Here is a 14,530-nt window from a genome sequence, read left to right as displayed (position 1 = left end):
GCCCAGGCATTCTTGATGGGGATATGGAAGAGGGAAAGTATAAAGGTGGATGGGACTCGGGTAGTTGGTACTTGTTTGTCTGCTGTGGAGCTTTATATAGGACATTGCTGTTGTCTACTTGCTAAGTGATGTCTGACTCGTTTTCGACCCTGTGGACTATAGCTCACTGGGCTCCTCTGTCTGTGGGATGTCCCAGGCAAGAGTACTAGAGTGGGTTGCCATTTCTTTCTCTAGGGGATCTTCCCAACCCAGGAATTGAATCTGTATCTCCTGCATTGGCAGGCAGATTCTTTGCCATTGAGCCACCTGGGAAGCCTCTTATAGGACACTGCTGCTGCTGCTAAGTCACTTCAGTTGTGTCCGACTCTGTGCGACCCCATAGACGGCAGCCCACCAGGCTCCCCCATCCCTGGGATTCTCCAGGCAAGAGCACTGGAGTGGGTTGCCATTTCCTTCTCCAATGCAGGAAAGTGAAAAGTGAAAGTGAAGTTGCTCAGTCATGTCCTACTCTGGAAGGCTAAGGCCAAAAAGGTTGGTGCCAGACTATGAAGAGCCTTGAAATCCTGCCCCTCTCCCCTACTCCACTCATTTCACAGTCTTACCAAAAATACTGAAGAGCTAGAAAGAGGAAGTCTCCCCTGCTGAGTGTGCAAGAGGAAGTACAGAAGATTTCTGAGGGCCTATGAGGCATAATGACTACTTTCAGCCACGAGCCAATTGTAGAGGTAACAGGAAGACCAGCGCACCAACCAGGCTGGGTGCCTCCGCCCAGAAGGTGTCACCACCCTAGCTGAAAGTGTTTGGGGAGGTCAGACATTGCTGTCTGGATGCTCCTCTCTCTCAGTGGCCATCATGTCTTTGACCTCTGCATACCAGCATAAATTAGCAGAGAAGCTCACTATCCTGAATGACCGCGGTCAGGGGGTCCTCATCCGGATGTATAACATCAAGAAGGTAAGTGTGGGCAGCTGGTCTAGCACTAACTATTCCAGCAGCAGGCGGGCGGCGACCCCTGAGACTGGCAGGTCCAGCTCTTAGATTCCCTTGTCTTTCCCACTGGTTTAACTGGCCTTCAGTCCCTCAGATTATATAGGACAGCTGGTGCTGGGAGGCAGAAGGGGAGGCTTGTCTTCAGGGCTTCCGCCTTTTTGAGTACGATTCTCACCCCAGAGAGAACGTCTGCTTTCTGCTGGGGGTAATGGTGGGATGAGAAATGATTATGTTCCGAGTTGCCTGGATAAAAGTCTGGGTCTAGAATCCGTTTAGTGCTGGCCCCCACACTCTGAAGAAATTGAGCTGGGTGTCTGGCAAAAGTTTTTAAATGGAAGTACTTTCCCTGAAAGGAGATAAATAGATAAGACATTTGGGTTAAAAAAAAAAAAAGAGTAATTACCTTTGAGTTATTCAGAGTCTGAGACAGGTCTCACTGTGGTCTTATATGTGTGTGTTTGGATAGGAACTGTGGAATTGGGAGAGCTGGTGACAAAAGGTGGGCTAGTGCTGGGCCTAGTGAAGTTAAGAAATAAAGATGGGTGGGAGTGGGGTTTCTGGGACAGAAAATGGGGGATTTAGGGGAGGGGACCTCGGTGCATTTCATAATAAAACAAATCACTGAGATACAGTTTCATCTTCATGCCTCCTATAAATGCCCTTGGGATGAGATGCTTATATAATGGACATAATTAGGACACTAATTCTCCCACGAAGTCTAACTCCCGAGCAATTGCTTTTCTCACTCCTTCCGGCTTCGGCTGAGGGGTGGAGAGAGCTTCCTCTTTGTGCCGGGCCCAAGCAGACGTTAGGCTTTATCCAGCAAGATGAAATGCCCAGGTTGTTTAGCTGTTCTGATGGTTGGCTTAATGTCCTGGAACTTTTTCCTGACTTACTCTTATTCTTTTATAACTAATACTCAGATCCTCTTTTCCTAAGAGAGATTATGTAAGAATGCACAATGTGGGAAGAGGTATGTTTCCGAGAAACAGGAGAAAGGGTTGATAAACATAATGTTATTTATCTGTGCAGACTTGTTCAGACCCCAAATCCAAGCCCCCTTTCTTACTGGAAAAGTCCATGGAATCATCTCTCAAGTACATCAACAAGAAATTTCCCAACATAGATGTCCGAAACAGCACGGTAAGAATGATGTCCCTTTCTGTCCTTTCTCCAAAATAACTGGGCTTGAGTGGTTCAAGCTCTCTTTTGATGGCCTCTCTTTGAACTTGTCAGAGGATGGAGTGGCCTGTTTTTTTCCAGTTTTCCTAAGCTAAACCACAGGGCTTCAGGTTGTTGTAGTCTTGAGATTTCTGAGATAAGATGAGATTCTCCTAAGGGTAACCTGGAGCAAAACACTGACCCTATTCACAAGCACACTTTGTTCTTACTGAGAAGGAGAGCTCTACTGATGTAGCAGTTGCATATATTTTATTGTTGTTCCTGTTTCCCATTCAGTGTTTTCTTGTTTATTGTCTTAGAGTTATGCGTCTAGTGGCATATGCCTTACTTCTCCCTTATTAAATGTCACCCCTAGATTTCTTACCATCTTACTTATAATATCTTCTCATTCAGCTACTTTTGACTTTTGGCTTAGATATGAGTAATAAACCACTTTGAGACCTTGAAATTTCCTCTCATTTAGCACTCAATATCTAGTCAGGATTACATGCAACCGTCCTGCCTAGATAGAGGATATTCTCTCCGAAACTTCAGAATTTGGAGATTTTCCAGCTTCCTCTGTCTGCATATTTTAATCCTCTTTAAGGATGTTTTAGGTATAACCCCTGTTCTCTTGGGTTGCTGTGATCACTTGTCTTCTTACTTTGTTTCTTTCAGCAACATTTAGGACCAGTACAGCGGGAAAAATCTGAGATAATTAGATACCTTACCAACTACTACCAGTCATTTGTGGATGTTATGGAATTTCGGGTGAGCTCTCTCTAGCCCAAGTACCCAATGTTTGGATGTTCATGTGTGTTCCTTATTATTGTTTCTTTAAAATATCAGATGTATTGATGTGGAAGGATGTCTAAGTTGTATTAAGTGGAAGTGAGTTGCAGCATAGTGTATGATACAGTTTTATTTTTGTTTTAAAAGATACATAAATTTATATACACATAGTGTTAGTATATATGTAGGAGAGATTTGGGATATTATACATTAAGCTGTTAAAAATACCTGACTTTGGAGCTGGATTATTATGATTGGCTTTAATTTATTACATTATACATTTTTGTATTCTTTGAGTTAAAATTTTAAGCATTTTCCCCCTAAATTTTATTACAAATCTACTAAAAAATTTCAAGAACAGTACAATGAATATTGGTCTATTTTCCCCCTGGATCTCCTGATTTTTAATATTTTGCCATGTTTGCTTATCTTTTTTTTTTCCCCTTGAACCATTTGAGTTGCAGGCACCATGACATTTCTCTCCATAAATACTTTAGCATACATCTGCTAAGAACAAGAATATTTTCTTACATAATCTTAATGCAGTTATTGTACTCAGGAAATGTAAAACTGCTACAATGTTATAGTTATAGCCCATATTCACATTCCTCTACTTTTCTTAAGGATCATACTTTGAATTCATGATATTATATCTCAGTTGTCGTGTCTCTTTAGTCTTTAATCTAGAATAATTCTCGGTGTTATTTTGTCTTTCTTGCCACTGACTTTTCTGAAGGGTTCAGACTAATTATTTTTCAGAATTTCTCTCAATTTGAGCTTATCTAATTATTAACAATGTTTGGTAGCATAATATATGGATGATATTTTATTTGAGTTCTAAACAATGAATATGTACTATTTTGTAGCCATAAACTGTAAAAAAAATATTTAGTGTTTTATTTTTGAAGGGCAAATTGATATGATGTTTTAAAAGTCTTAGTAAATATACTTTTAAATGTAATAATTTTAATTCTAGAAATTTATCTTAAGGAAACCATCAGAAGTGCTAAGGTATATATACAAGAATGTACTCTCTTGCATTTCTATTGCATTATTTATGATAGTGACAACTTGATAATTGATATGTTCAATAACTAGAGGCTTAATTAAAAGTTCAGAGTATGTGTCTATAAGTGAATATTATACAGATGCTAAAGATGATACATATTTATATTACTTGGCATGGGAAAAATGCTCTTCACATGTTCTTTAGTATAAAGGCAAATTACAGTGTAGCTTAACAGAGGAGATGTCCCTAAAATGTATATTTACATAGATAAAAATGCATATGAAGAAGCTTAGAACTTCTTTGTATGATGAGATTATGAGTGGTTTTAAAAATGAGTTAAAATTATGTTTGTATTTTCTGGTTTTTCTACAATGAACACATTATTTATATAGTCAAGAAATAATACAAATTTTAGTCATTTGAGCCGTGTAAGTTTGTAATGGTATTACAGTATTTCTTTAGCTAGTACAAGAGTATGGAGCCCTGCCTTGGGTGTCCTAGGGAGCTAATCCAGGCTGGTCATCAGGTCATACAATGAAGATAGAAGGGGGGACACGGAAGATCGTAAGTTCTGAAGGAGGGTCAGATCAGAGGTTATTTATTTGAAATTGAGAGTAATGGTTAGGAAGAATGTAGGTACTGGTGGAGGTAGTAGAAGAATGCTGGAAGCATATAAAAAGGTTTTTCACTAAGAGTCCAAAAGATACCTTCTGGGTGCTGCAGTGGTAAACTTCTGAGCCCAAGGAGTTTAGTACAGCTCATTCAGGGCTGGAAGGGAAATAGAGATACAGGGATTGTGTGTTGTGAAGGAGGTAGGCTCTGAATCAGACAGACCTGGTTTCAGCTCTCAGCTTTATCACTTATAAACTATATGACTTTGGTAAGAAACTCTTTGAATCCCAGCTTCTTTATCTGTAAAATGGGAAGTAAGATTTACTACATGGGGTATTTGTAAAAATTAAATTAGACAGCACATTGAAAACACTTAACACAGTGTTTAGTGTATAATAGAGTAATTGGCCAACAGATGTTAAATCTATTCCTTTCTGATTCCATCTTTAAGTATAAAATCTGGGTAGTGACATTGGCTGTGTGAGTGGCTGGAAGCAAACCTCAGTTATATTATCCCTTGGGAATTTGGTTGCAGCAAGGAGTTGTAGACTGGCCCTCCCAGCAAAGGAGGTAGCATAGACCTAGACAGAGGTCTTGAGGTCATGTAGTACAGACAGAAGGTCATGGGCTCTGGGTCCTAGTTCTGGTCCTTACTAGCTTTGTGATCTGTGGTGAGTTTCTTAACTGCTCTCAGCCTCAGTTTCCCTGTATGTTAATTTAGATTCAGCCTTTTGGGGAAGATAACTTGGAAACATTTTTTTCTCATGCATTTAATAAATTTGACAAATGTATACACTTGTGTAACAGCCAGCATAAAATATGAATACTTTTCATCGACACAAAGGTTCCCTGCACCTTTTTATCCTCAGTCAATCCCAATTTATCCTGTCCCCAGGCAACCACTGATCTGCATTTCAGATTAGATTTTTCTTTTTTAGAGGTTCATACATGTAATTAGGATCTATACACCATGTTTTCCTTTGTGACTGGCTTCCTTCACTCAGCATAATATTTTTAAGATTTATTTATGTTTTACATAGCTGCAATTCATTTCCTATTTTTGCTGAGCACTATTTCATTGTATGGATACAATCTGTTTATCCATTTCCCTGTTGATGGACTTCTGGATTATCTCCAGTTTTTGGCCAGTATGCATAAGTTGCCATAAACATTTGAGTACAAATAATTGTGGGGACATATTTTTCATTTCACTTGGATAAATAATCTAGAAGTTGAATTGCTAAATCATATGGTATGTATATGTTTAATTTTATAAGAAACTGCCAAACTCTTCTCCAAAGTCATTGTTCCATTTTCTCTTCCCATCCACAATATATCAGTGTTCCTGTTGCTCCACATTCTCATCAAACTTGCTTTTAGTTATTCATGTCATTCATGGCCATGTGCTGTGTGGTATGTAGACTCTTAGTTCCCTGACCAAGAATTGAACTCATGCTCCCTGCATTAGGAGCAAAGTCTTAACCACTGAACTTCCAGCAAAGTCCCTAGTCATTCTTTGTTTGTTTTTTTGGCTGTGCTGAGTGGCTTTCAGAATCTTAGTTCCTTGACTAGGATTGAAGCTGGGCCACTGCAATTAAACTTCCAAGTCCTTACCACTGGACCTCCAGGGAACTCCCGAATTTTAGTCATTTTAATGGGTGTGTGAATCTGCCTGCCAATGCAGGAGATGCGGGTTCAATCCCTGGGCCAGGAAGATCCCCTGGAGGAGGAAATGGCAATCCACTCCAGTATTTCTTGCCTGGTAAATTCCATGGACAGAGGAGCCTGCAGGTTGCAGTCCACTAGGTTGCAAAGAGTCAGACATGACTGAGCACTGCGCTGCACTGGGTATGTAGTGGTATCTTCTTGTGATTTTAATTTGCATTTTCCTGATGATTAGTATTATTGGACATCTTTTCATATTCATATTGGCCATTTATATGTATATATTTAAACTTTTAATTTTGTGTTGGGGTATAGCAGGCTAACAATGTTATGAGTTTCAGGTAGCAGAGAATGGAGTGAGCCATACCATTTTTATATTTTTAATTGTAAACAGCCTATCCAAATCTTTTGGCAATGTGTTTTAAAAACAAAAATATATATATACTCTTTGATCTAGTAGTTCAGCTTGTGTAGAATTGACAGTATCAATGTGCAGTGACTAGGGCATCAGTTGGGAAAAGACGGAATGAATTGGTTGTACCATGGCCTACTATGCAGCCATTAAAAAGAAGGGCATTAGGGCTCTACCAGAGACTTGAGGACTTTTAGCAGGTATGACTGAGTTAAAAAATGGTAATAAGTGTGTGATATTATCTCATTTTTAACACAAACGATTTTCAGAAAAACCCTCTCTCTTTTTCTCCCTGCCTGAATAGGATTATATAAATAGGGCGAAAATTAACAAAGGACATACTAGGTTGTTAAACTTGTCTACCTGAAGGTTGGACAGGATGTAGAGCGGGTGCTGATGTGGGGGAGGAGAGAAGTAACCACAGTAAAACTGCTTATTATTTAGGCAAAATTAGGTATGAAAAGGAAAGAATCCCTCTCACACTGGAATGAGGGTTAAATGAAGCATATGCAGATAACCTAGTAAGTACTCAGCACATATTGTGGTAGGTGATCAGTAAGTAGAAACATGTAGAAAGTTTGGTAGTATTCACATTTGTTAAAGAGAACAGGAGATAGAATCAGAGAACAGATTGATTTTGGGATTTATCAATTAAAAAAAGAGGGGGTCCTGATTTTTGGTATTTTAGAAACAAATGATTAGATAATCTGCATTTTGTAACCTTGTGTATGTGTGTGTGTGTGCATGTGTGTGTGTGTGTGTGTGTGTGTGTGTGTATAGAAAGAGGGCACTGGGACAATAAGATGAGGGAAGGCGTGCAGTGTCATAGGGACCTGTGCCTGTGGAGACACGGGCATCCGGTAGGGTAGCCTGACAGGGGCCCACCGACAGCTTATGGAGGAGGAACTTCCCGAACTCAGCAAGCCTCCTGTACGTTATTCAGTGGCCCCTTAGGACCTCCAAGGAAGAGAGCCTTTCCCTCAGATTCCGGTAGTACAATGTCATCTTCTCTTTCTTCTTCACTGATTCTTATCTCCAATTCTACCCCTCAGGATCATGTGTATGAACTTCTCAACACCATTGATGCCTGCCAGTGCCATTTTGATATCGTAAGATTCTTTGCAATTCTCCTCTATCCTAGAGCCATGGAAATGGTCTCTGTTGGGACAGTGTGGGGTGAGATGGGACTAGAGGAATGGCTGCTCCTCCAGCACTATAATGTAATATATTCTGCATAATGAATGAATGGCTGTTAATCAGGACTATACTTCTGTAAAAATGTGGAAGTTAAAGTGCATTTACATGTTAAGCAGATCAGCACTTTGATTTTTTTTTAATACAAAATTCACCTAAAACTGTTGTTATTCTACCTCATCCAACACCTAATTAGGCCAGCTGTAATTTCCTGGCCTTCTTGTATCTTGAATTCACTTTTACCCATTTTCTTCTGAATTTGCAGTCGTGTCAATTTCTTCTTCTTCTTTTTTCTAATATATATATTTATTTATGTGACTGTACCAGGTCTTAGTTGCGGCATGTTGGATCTAGTTTTCTGACCAGGGATTGAACTCAGACCCCCTGCACTGGGAGCTCAGAGTCTTAGCCACTGGGCCTCAAGGGAAGTCCCCAGTTTCTTCTTCTAAATAGACCTTTCCAGAGTCTGGTTAGCACTGTCTGGAATGATTGGGGAAATCGAGTTTAACAGGCCTTGCTGTTCTTGGGTTTCTGTGTATTTACCTTGTAGAATCTCAACTTCGACTTCACTCGGAGTTACCTGGACTTGATAGTGACTTACACCTCAGTTATTTTACTTCTGTCACGGATTGAGGATCGACGGGTACTCATTGGCATGTTCAACTGTGCCCATGAGATGCTGCATGGACACAGGTGGGTTAAGGAGATGTATACAAGATGATGAATCTCATACATGGTGCTATGAGGTAAAAGTGGATACAAAGGAAGTAGATGGCATGCTTTCCCATGTGAGAATCTGTAATATACGTGATGACAGGCAAAATAAACCAATTTAGAATACTTACAAGGGCATACACTAAGACGTGCACTTTTGCATATAGTTAGCTCTTGAATATCTGCTAGTGGGCTATCCAGTCTGCATTATCTCTAGTGAGTTTTTAATCCTGGGCTGGCTGCTGCCACTCTCCTTTTTAGGTTATTGCAGAAAGCAAAGAAAACATTTTTTAATATTAGTAGGAATAATATTAGTAAAGTTAAAGCCTTTAGAGGTAAGTAATATATGATAATACATTTGAAACCAAATAGAAATGGATTTTGGATTATGTACAGTTCTTTGCCTTTCTGTTAGTGCAAATAAAAGCATTTAAAGGCTTAAAAAAGTGAAGACCAGAGAGATCAGAGTGGGCTGTTGAACATTGTTCTATGTATGATGTATATTCCTACATGCCTACATGAGTACCTAGGCACGTGACTTACATTTGCTTTGAATGTGTGTGTGTGTTTGTGTATATCCTTTTGGTCTGTATACAGATTTGGGTCCAGCGATAACTAATCAACACAAGTTTGTAGAGTACCTATCGTGTGTTCAACCCTATTTCAGTTGCTTGTAAGGAAGAAACTTTCTTGGAACAGCCCCAAATCATGTGATTCTGTCTTAATATTCCAGGGCCTAGAGTGGGTTATCTTTATATGTAATTTACAGTTTAGTATCTTTGTAGGTGGTGGAGAATACCAGCTTACGTACACACCTTTAACCTATATGCAAACATGAGAGTTTACATCATGCTTAATGGAGGGCTGTAAGCATTTCCCCTGTGCTTTCTTCAAGTGACTCCAGTTTTGCCCGTCTGGCTCAGATGGTCTTGGAGTATGACCACCCTCTGAAGAAGCTGACAGAGGAGTTTGGGCCTCACACAAAGGTAAGTTTCTTGAGAGACTGGAGAATTTCTCAGGCAGAAGTAGGTTGTCCCCATCGCTGACTTTAAGGATTCATTCGTTTCCCCTCGCAGGCTGTGAGTGAAGCCCTCCTCTCTTTGCATTGCCTCTTTGTCCGAAGGAACCAAGGGGCTGAGCAGTGGCGCAGTGTCCAGCTTCTGAGTCTTATCGGCACAGCCTCAGCCATGATTAACCCTGCTAATTCAGACACTGTGAGTTCTCTTTTCTTCTTATCAGTGGAAGCATGCTCTTTCCAAGACCATTTCTGTAGAGGCTTCTTCTTTTCAGGAAATATCAGCCCTAAGAGTGCTTTAGCCCTCTGCTAGGATATGCTTCTGTGTTGATCACCTTATGTGGCTAAAAAAATCATGATTAGGTTGAAGCTTTTCTTTGGATCAGGATTAGGATGTGCCTGCCTATAGAAGGAAGTTAATAAATATTCACAGAATGAATGAATGGATGAAACTGAGTAATTAGGCACCTATTTAGCCCAGTAGGAACTTGAGCATAGATGTCAATTAATTAACAAATGTTTTTATTCAATTACTATCGGCCCAAGGTCCTTGCTGCAAAGAATTTCTCTTCTAGTAGGAAGATAGGCCATGTGGTCATAAAAATAGAACTGATGGTTCAAGATGTATGAGAAGCACCAGACAAGTCATTTATATTTTACATGGTGAAAGAATCCAAGGGAGGGGGAAATCATAAGATTTTGAGTATTACTCTCCTGAACTGTTGAAGAAAAGTTGTGTCAAACCGTTTGTCCTGACTTCTAGCTGAAGTTCCTTTCCCCCTTCCAAATATATCTTCCCCTCAAACCACTTCTAGTGCCTCACCTCCATTATAGGCATGTTTTCCCAGGTATTGGCTTATCAAAGCATCCTGATCCAATCTGGTAAGATGAGAGCTGTGTTTGATACTCAAATTCTAGCTTGATTGCCCTTGTCTTGACCACCTTAGTCTTGAGACCAAGTTAAGTAGCTGTTAAACCATCTCTGCCTCCCTTCTCATAGATGGCCTGTGAGTACCTGTCTGTGGAAGTGATGGAGCGTTGGATTGTCCGTAAGTTTTTGTGGGTTGAGCTGGGACTAGACCCAGCAGCATGTTACATGGACAGCAAGTCCTAAACGTCTGCCTTTGCACTGTTTTGCCCACCTGCAGTTGGGTTTCTTCTTTGTCACGGGTGCCTCAACTCCAATGCCGACTGCCAGAAACTGTGGAAGCTGTGTCTGCAGGGCTCCCTGTACATCACCCTCATCCGGGAGGATGCGCTCCAGGTGCACAAAGTCACCGAGGACCTGTTTAGCAGTTTGAAAGGGTGAGATCTGAGAGCCAAGCTAATCTTCTTTGGGGATTTTTAGCCCCTCCTAACATCCTTTTCTAGTCTCCACAAGTGTCTCAAGTTATAGGTATTAAGGAATAGTTCTAATTATCAAAGAAATATTTATTGAATACATACTATTTACTAAGTACTTTACTCGATAGAGTAACTAATAAGATAGCATACAGGTTAAGATCATGGACCCTGAAACCAGATTACCTGACTTTGAATTCCAGCTCTGCCACTGACTGACTATGTGAGTGGGCAAGTTACTTAACTTCTCTATGCCAGGCCTCAATTTATCTATAAATAATGATAGTACTTCCCTATGACCTACCTCCTAGGGTTGTTAGGAGGAATGAAAGAGTAACTATTTGTAAAGCATGTAGAAAAGTGCTTGGTATGTTGTAATTCAATCTATGTGCTTTTTAAACCAAGGCAGAATCTCTGCTCTCAAAGAGCTTACAAATTAGTGAAAAATAGATAAACTGTTGTGATATAATACGGGATTATGATGTATAAACACAAACTGCTTTAAATTGGCTTTGGAGGATCAGCAAAACCTGGAGACAGACCTGAAGAATTAAACAAGTGAAGTGTGTGTGTGTGTGTGTGTGTGTGTGTGTGTGTGTGTGTGTGTGTGTTTAGGAGTCGTGGGGGCGTGGCTGGAGAGGCAGGGAAGTTGCTTAAGGCAGAGAAAGATGCTTTAGGCAGAGAAACTGTCAAGGTTTCAAGGCAAGAGGGAGCATAGCATTTTCTAAGAAATTCATGTAGCTCTGGTTACAGAAATGAAGAAGCTGTTAAGACAAACTTGCAGAGGTAAGTTGGGGCCTCAGATGCCCTGCCATCTATTCTATTTGAGCCTATTCTAAAGGGATAGGGAGTCATTGAATGATTTTTAAACAGGGCAGTGGCACAACCATATTTACATGTTAGAAAAAGTCACTCTGGCTGCAGGGAAGAAAAGAAGTCAGATGGGAAAAAATAGAGGCAGAGATTAATGAAGTGAATTAGGAGAAACTGAGGATGAAGTCAAGGTTTCTGGAATGGATACTTGGCATTCCTTAAGACAGAGAACATATGATAATAGCTAGTTTGAGAGAAAAGGTTGTGAATTCAGTTTTGAGCAGTTTGAATTTGAAGTATTTGCAGACCATTGAGGATAGATGTATGTTAGACCTTTTACCTTTTGGTTGTGGAATTTAGGAGGGAGATTTGGGTTCAGATTAAGTTTGGCAAAATGGTGATCAAAGCCACGGGAGTAGGTGAGATTACTCACAGAGAATGTGTGAAGTGAGGAAAGACTCGGGTAGAACCTCTGAGACGTTGAAATGTAAGGGCCAGCAGAGGCAGAGAAATCAGTGAGAGGAATAACAGAGGCAAGGGAAGAAGACGTGTCAAGAAGAAAGGACTGGTTATCTATGTTTGACAGTACTGAGAGGTCAAATAAAATGAGGACTGGAAAATATTCATTTAACTTATTTGTAAAGATGGTCTTAGTCCCCTTCTTGTTCAGTTCAGTTCAGTCACTCAGTTGTGTCCAACTCTTTGCAACTTCATGGACTGCAGCATGCCAGGCCTTGCTGTCCATTACCAACTCCCGGAGCCTGCTCAAACTCATGTCCATCGCGTCAGTGATGCCATCCAACCATCTCATCCTCTGACATCCTCTTCAACTCCCGCCCTCAATCTTTCCCAGCATCAGGGTCTTTTCCAATGAGTTGGCTCTTCTCATCAGGTGGCCAAAATATTGGAGTTTCAGCTTCAGCATCAGTCCTTCCAATGAATATTCAGGACTGATTTCCTTTAGGGTGGACTGGTTTGGATCTCCTTGCAGTCCAAGGGACTCTCAAGTGTATCCTCCAACACCACAGTTCAAAAGCATCAATTATTGGGTGCTCAGCTTTCTTTATAGTCCAATTCTCACATCCATATGTGGCTACTGGAAAAACCATAGCTTTGACAAGATGGACCTTTGCTGGCAAAGTAATGTCTCTGCTTTTTAATATGCTGTCTAGATTGGTCATAACTTTTCTTCCAAGGAGCAAGCGTCTTTTAATTTCATGGCTGCAGTCATCATCTGAAGTGATTTTGGAGGCCCCTCCCCCAATAAAGTCACTGTTTCCATTGTTTCTCCATCTATTTGGCATGAAGTGATAGGACCAGAATAAACTGTGGAAAATTCTGAAAGAGATGGGAATACCAGACCACCTGACCTGCCTCTTGAGAAACCTGTATGCAGGTCAGGAAGCAACAGTTAGAACTGAACATGGAACAACAGACTGGTTCCAAATAGGAAAAGGAGTACATCAAGGCTGTATATTGTCACTCTGCTTATTTAACTTATATGCAGAGTACATCATGAGAAATGCTGGGCTGGAAGAAGCACAAGCTGGAATCAAGATTGCCAGGAGAAATATCAATAACCTCAGATATGCAGATAATACCACCCTTATGGCAGAAAGTGAAGAGGAACTAAAAGCCTCTTGATGAAAGTGAAAGAGGAGAGTGAAAAAGTTGGCTTAAAGCTCAACATTCAGAAAATGAAGATCATGGCATCTGGTCCCATCACTTCATGGGAAATAGATGGGGAAACAGTGTCAGACTTTATCGTTTTGGGCTCCAAAATCAGTGCAGATGGTGACTGCAGTCATGAAATTAAAAGACGCTTACTCCTTGGAAGAAAAGTTATGACCAACCTAGACAGCATATTGAAAAGCAGAGACATTACTTTGCCAACAAAGGTCCGTTTAGTCAAGGCTATGGTTTTCCCAGTCGTCATGTATGGATGTGAGAGTTGGACTGTGAAGAAAGCTGAGCGCCGAAGAATTGATGCTTTTGAACTGTGGTGTTGGAGAAGACTCTTGAGAGTCCCTTGGACTGCAAGGAGATCTAATCAGTCCGTTCTAAAGATCAGCCCTGGGTGTTTTTTGGAAGGAATGATGCTAAAGCTGAAACTCCAGTACTTTGGCCACCTCATGCAAAGAGTTGACTCATTGGAAAAGACTCTGATGCTGGGAGGGATTGGGGGCAGGAGGAGAAGGGGATGACAGAGGATGAGATGGCTGGATGGCATCACCGACTCGATGGACGTGAGTTTGAGTGAACTCCGGGAATTGGTGATGGACAGGGAGGCCTGGCGGGCTGCGATTCATGGGGTCACAAAGAGTCGGACATGACTGAGCGACTGAACTGAACTGAACTGAACTGAACTCAACTGATGGGACCAGATGCCATGATCTTAGTTTTCTGAATGTTGAGTTTTAAGCCAGCTTTTTCACTCTTCTCTTTTACTTTCAAGAGGCTCTAGTTCTTCGCTTTCTGCCATAAAGGTGGTCATGTCATCTGCATATCTGAGGTTATTGATATTTCTCCCAGCAATCTTGATTCCAGCTTGTGCTTCTTCCAGCCCAGCATTTCTCATGATGTACTCTGCATATAAGTTAAATAGCAGGGTGACAATATACAGCCTTGATGTTCTCCTTTCCCCATTTGGAACCAGTCTGTTGTTTCATGTCCAGTTCTTTGTTGCTTCCTGACCTGCGTACGGATAACTTCAATTGAGTATTGAGGTCAAAACCTGGATTGCAGTGAGTTTAGGACCAAATAGTAGATAAGGAATTTAGTAAGTAACTCTTTCAAGAAGTTTGACCTTGAA

General features: G+C 40.7%; 1 protein-coding gene across 3 annotated transcripts in view; it reads left to right on the top strand.

Annotated features, from left to right (window-relative positions):
- Positions 1-818: 818 nt before the first annotated feature.
- NCKAP1L (NCK associated protein 1 like) overlaps positions 819-14,530 on the top strand; it is a 44,029-nt gene continuing 30,317 nt past the window's right edge. For 2 of the 3 annotated variants that reach the window (XM_042246623.1, XM_004006271.5), the window contains exons 1-9: positions 819-954; positions 2,023-2,133; positions 2,830-2,922; positions 7,694-7,750; positions 8,386-8,528; positions 9,445-9,535; positions 9,626-9,763; positions 10,565-10,613; positions 10,713-10,869. In XM_042246623.1, the coding sequence (XP_042102557.1) occupies positions 853-954; positions 2,023-2,133; positions 2,830-2,922; positions 7,694-7,750; positions 8,386-8,528; positions 9,445-9,535; positions 9,626-9,763; positions 10,565-10,613; positions 10,713-10,869 (941 nt within the window). In that variant the 5' untranslated portion in view covers positions 819-852. The remainder of the gene's footprint in view (positions 955-2,022; positions 2,134-2,829; positions 2,923-7,693; positions 7,751-8,385; positions 8,529-9,444; positions 9,536-9,625; positions 9,764-10,564; positions 10,614-10,712; positions 10,870-14,530) is intronic. The other variant, XM_042246624.1, reaches the window with a different exon arrangement.

This window comes from Ovis aries, chromosome 3 (assembly GCF_016772045.2).
Source record: "Ovis aries strain OAR_USU_Benz2616 breed Rambouillet chromosome 3, ARS-UI_Ramb_v3.0, whole genome shotgun sequence".
NCBI classification, from domain to species: Eukaryota; Metazoa; Chordata; class Mammalia; order Artiodactyla; family Bovidae; genus Ovis; species Ovis aries.
This window is presented reverse-complemented; position numbering and strand designations above follow the sequence as displayed.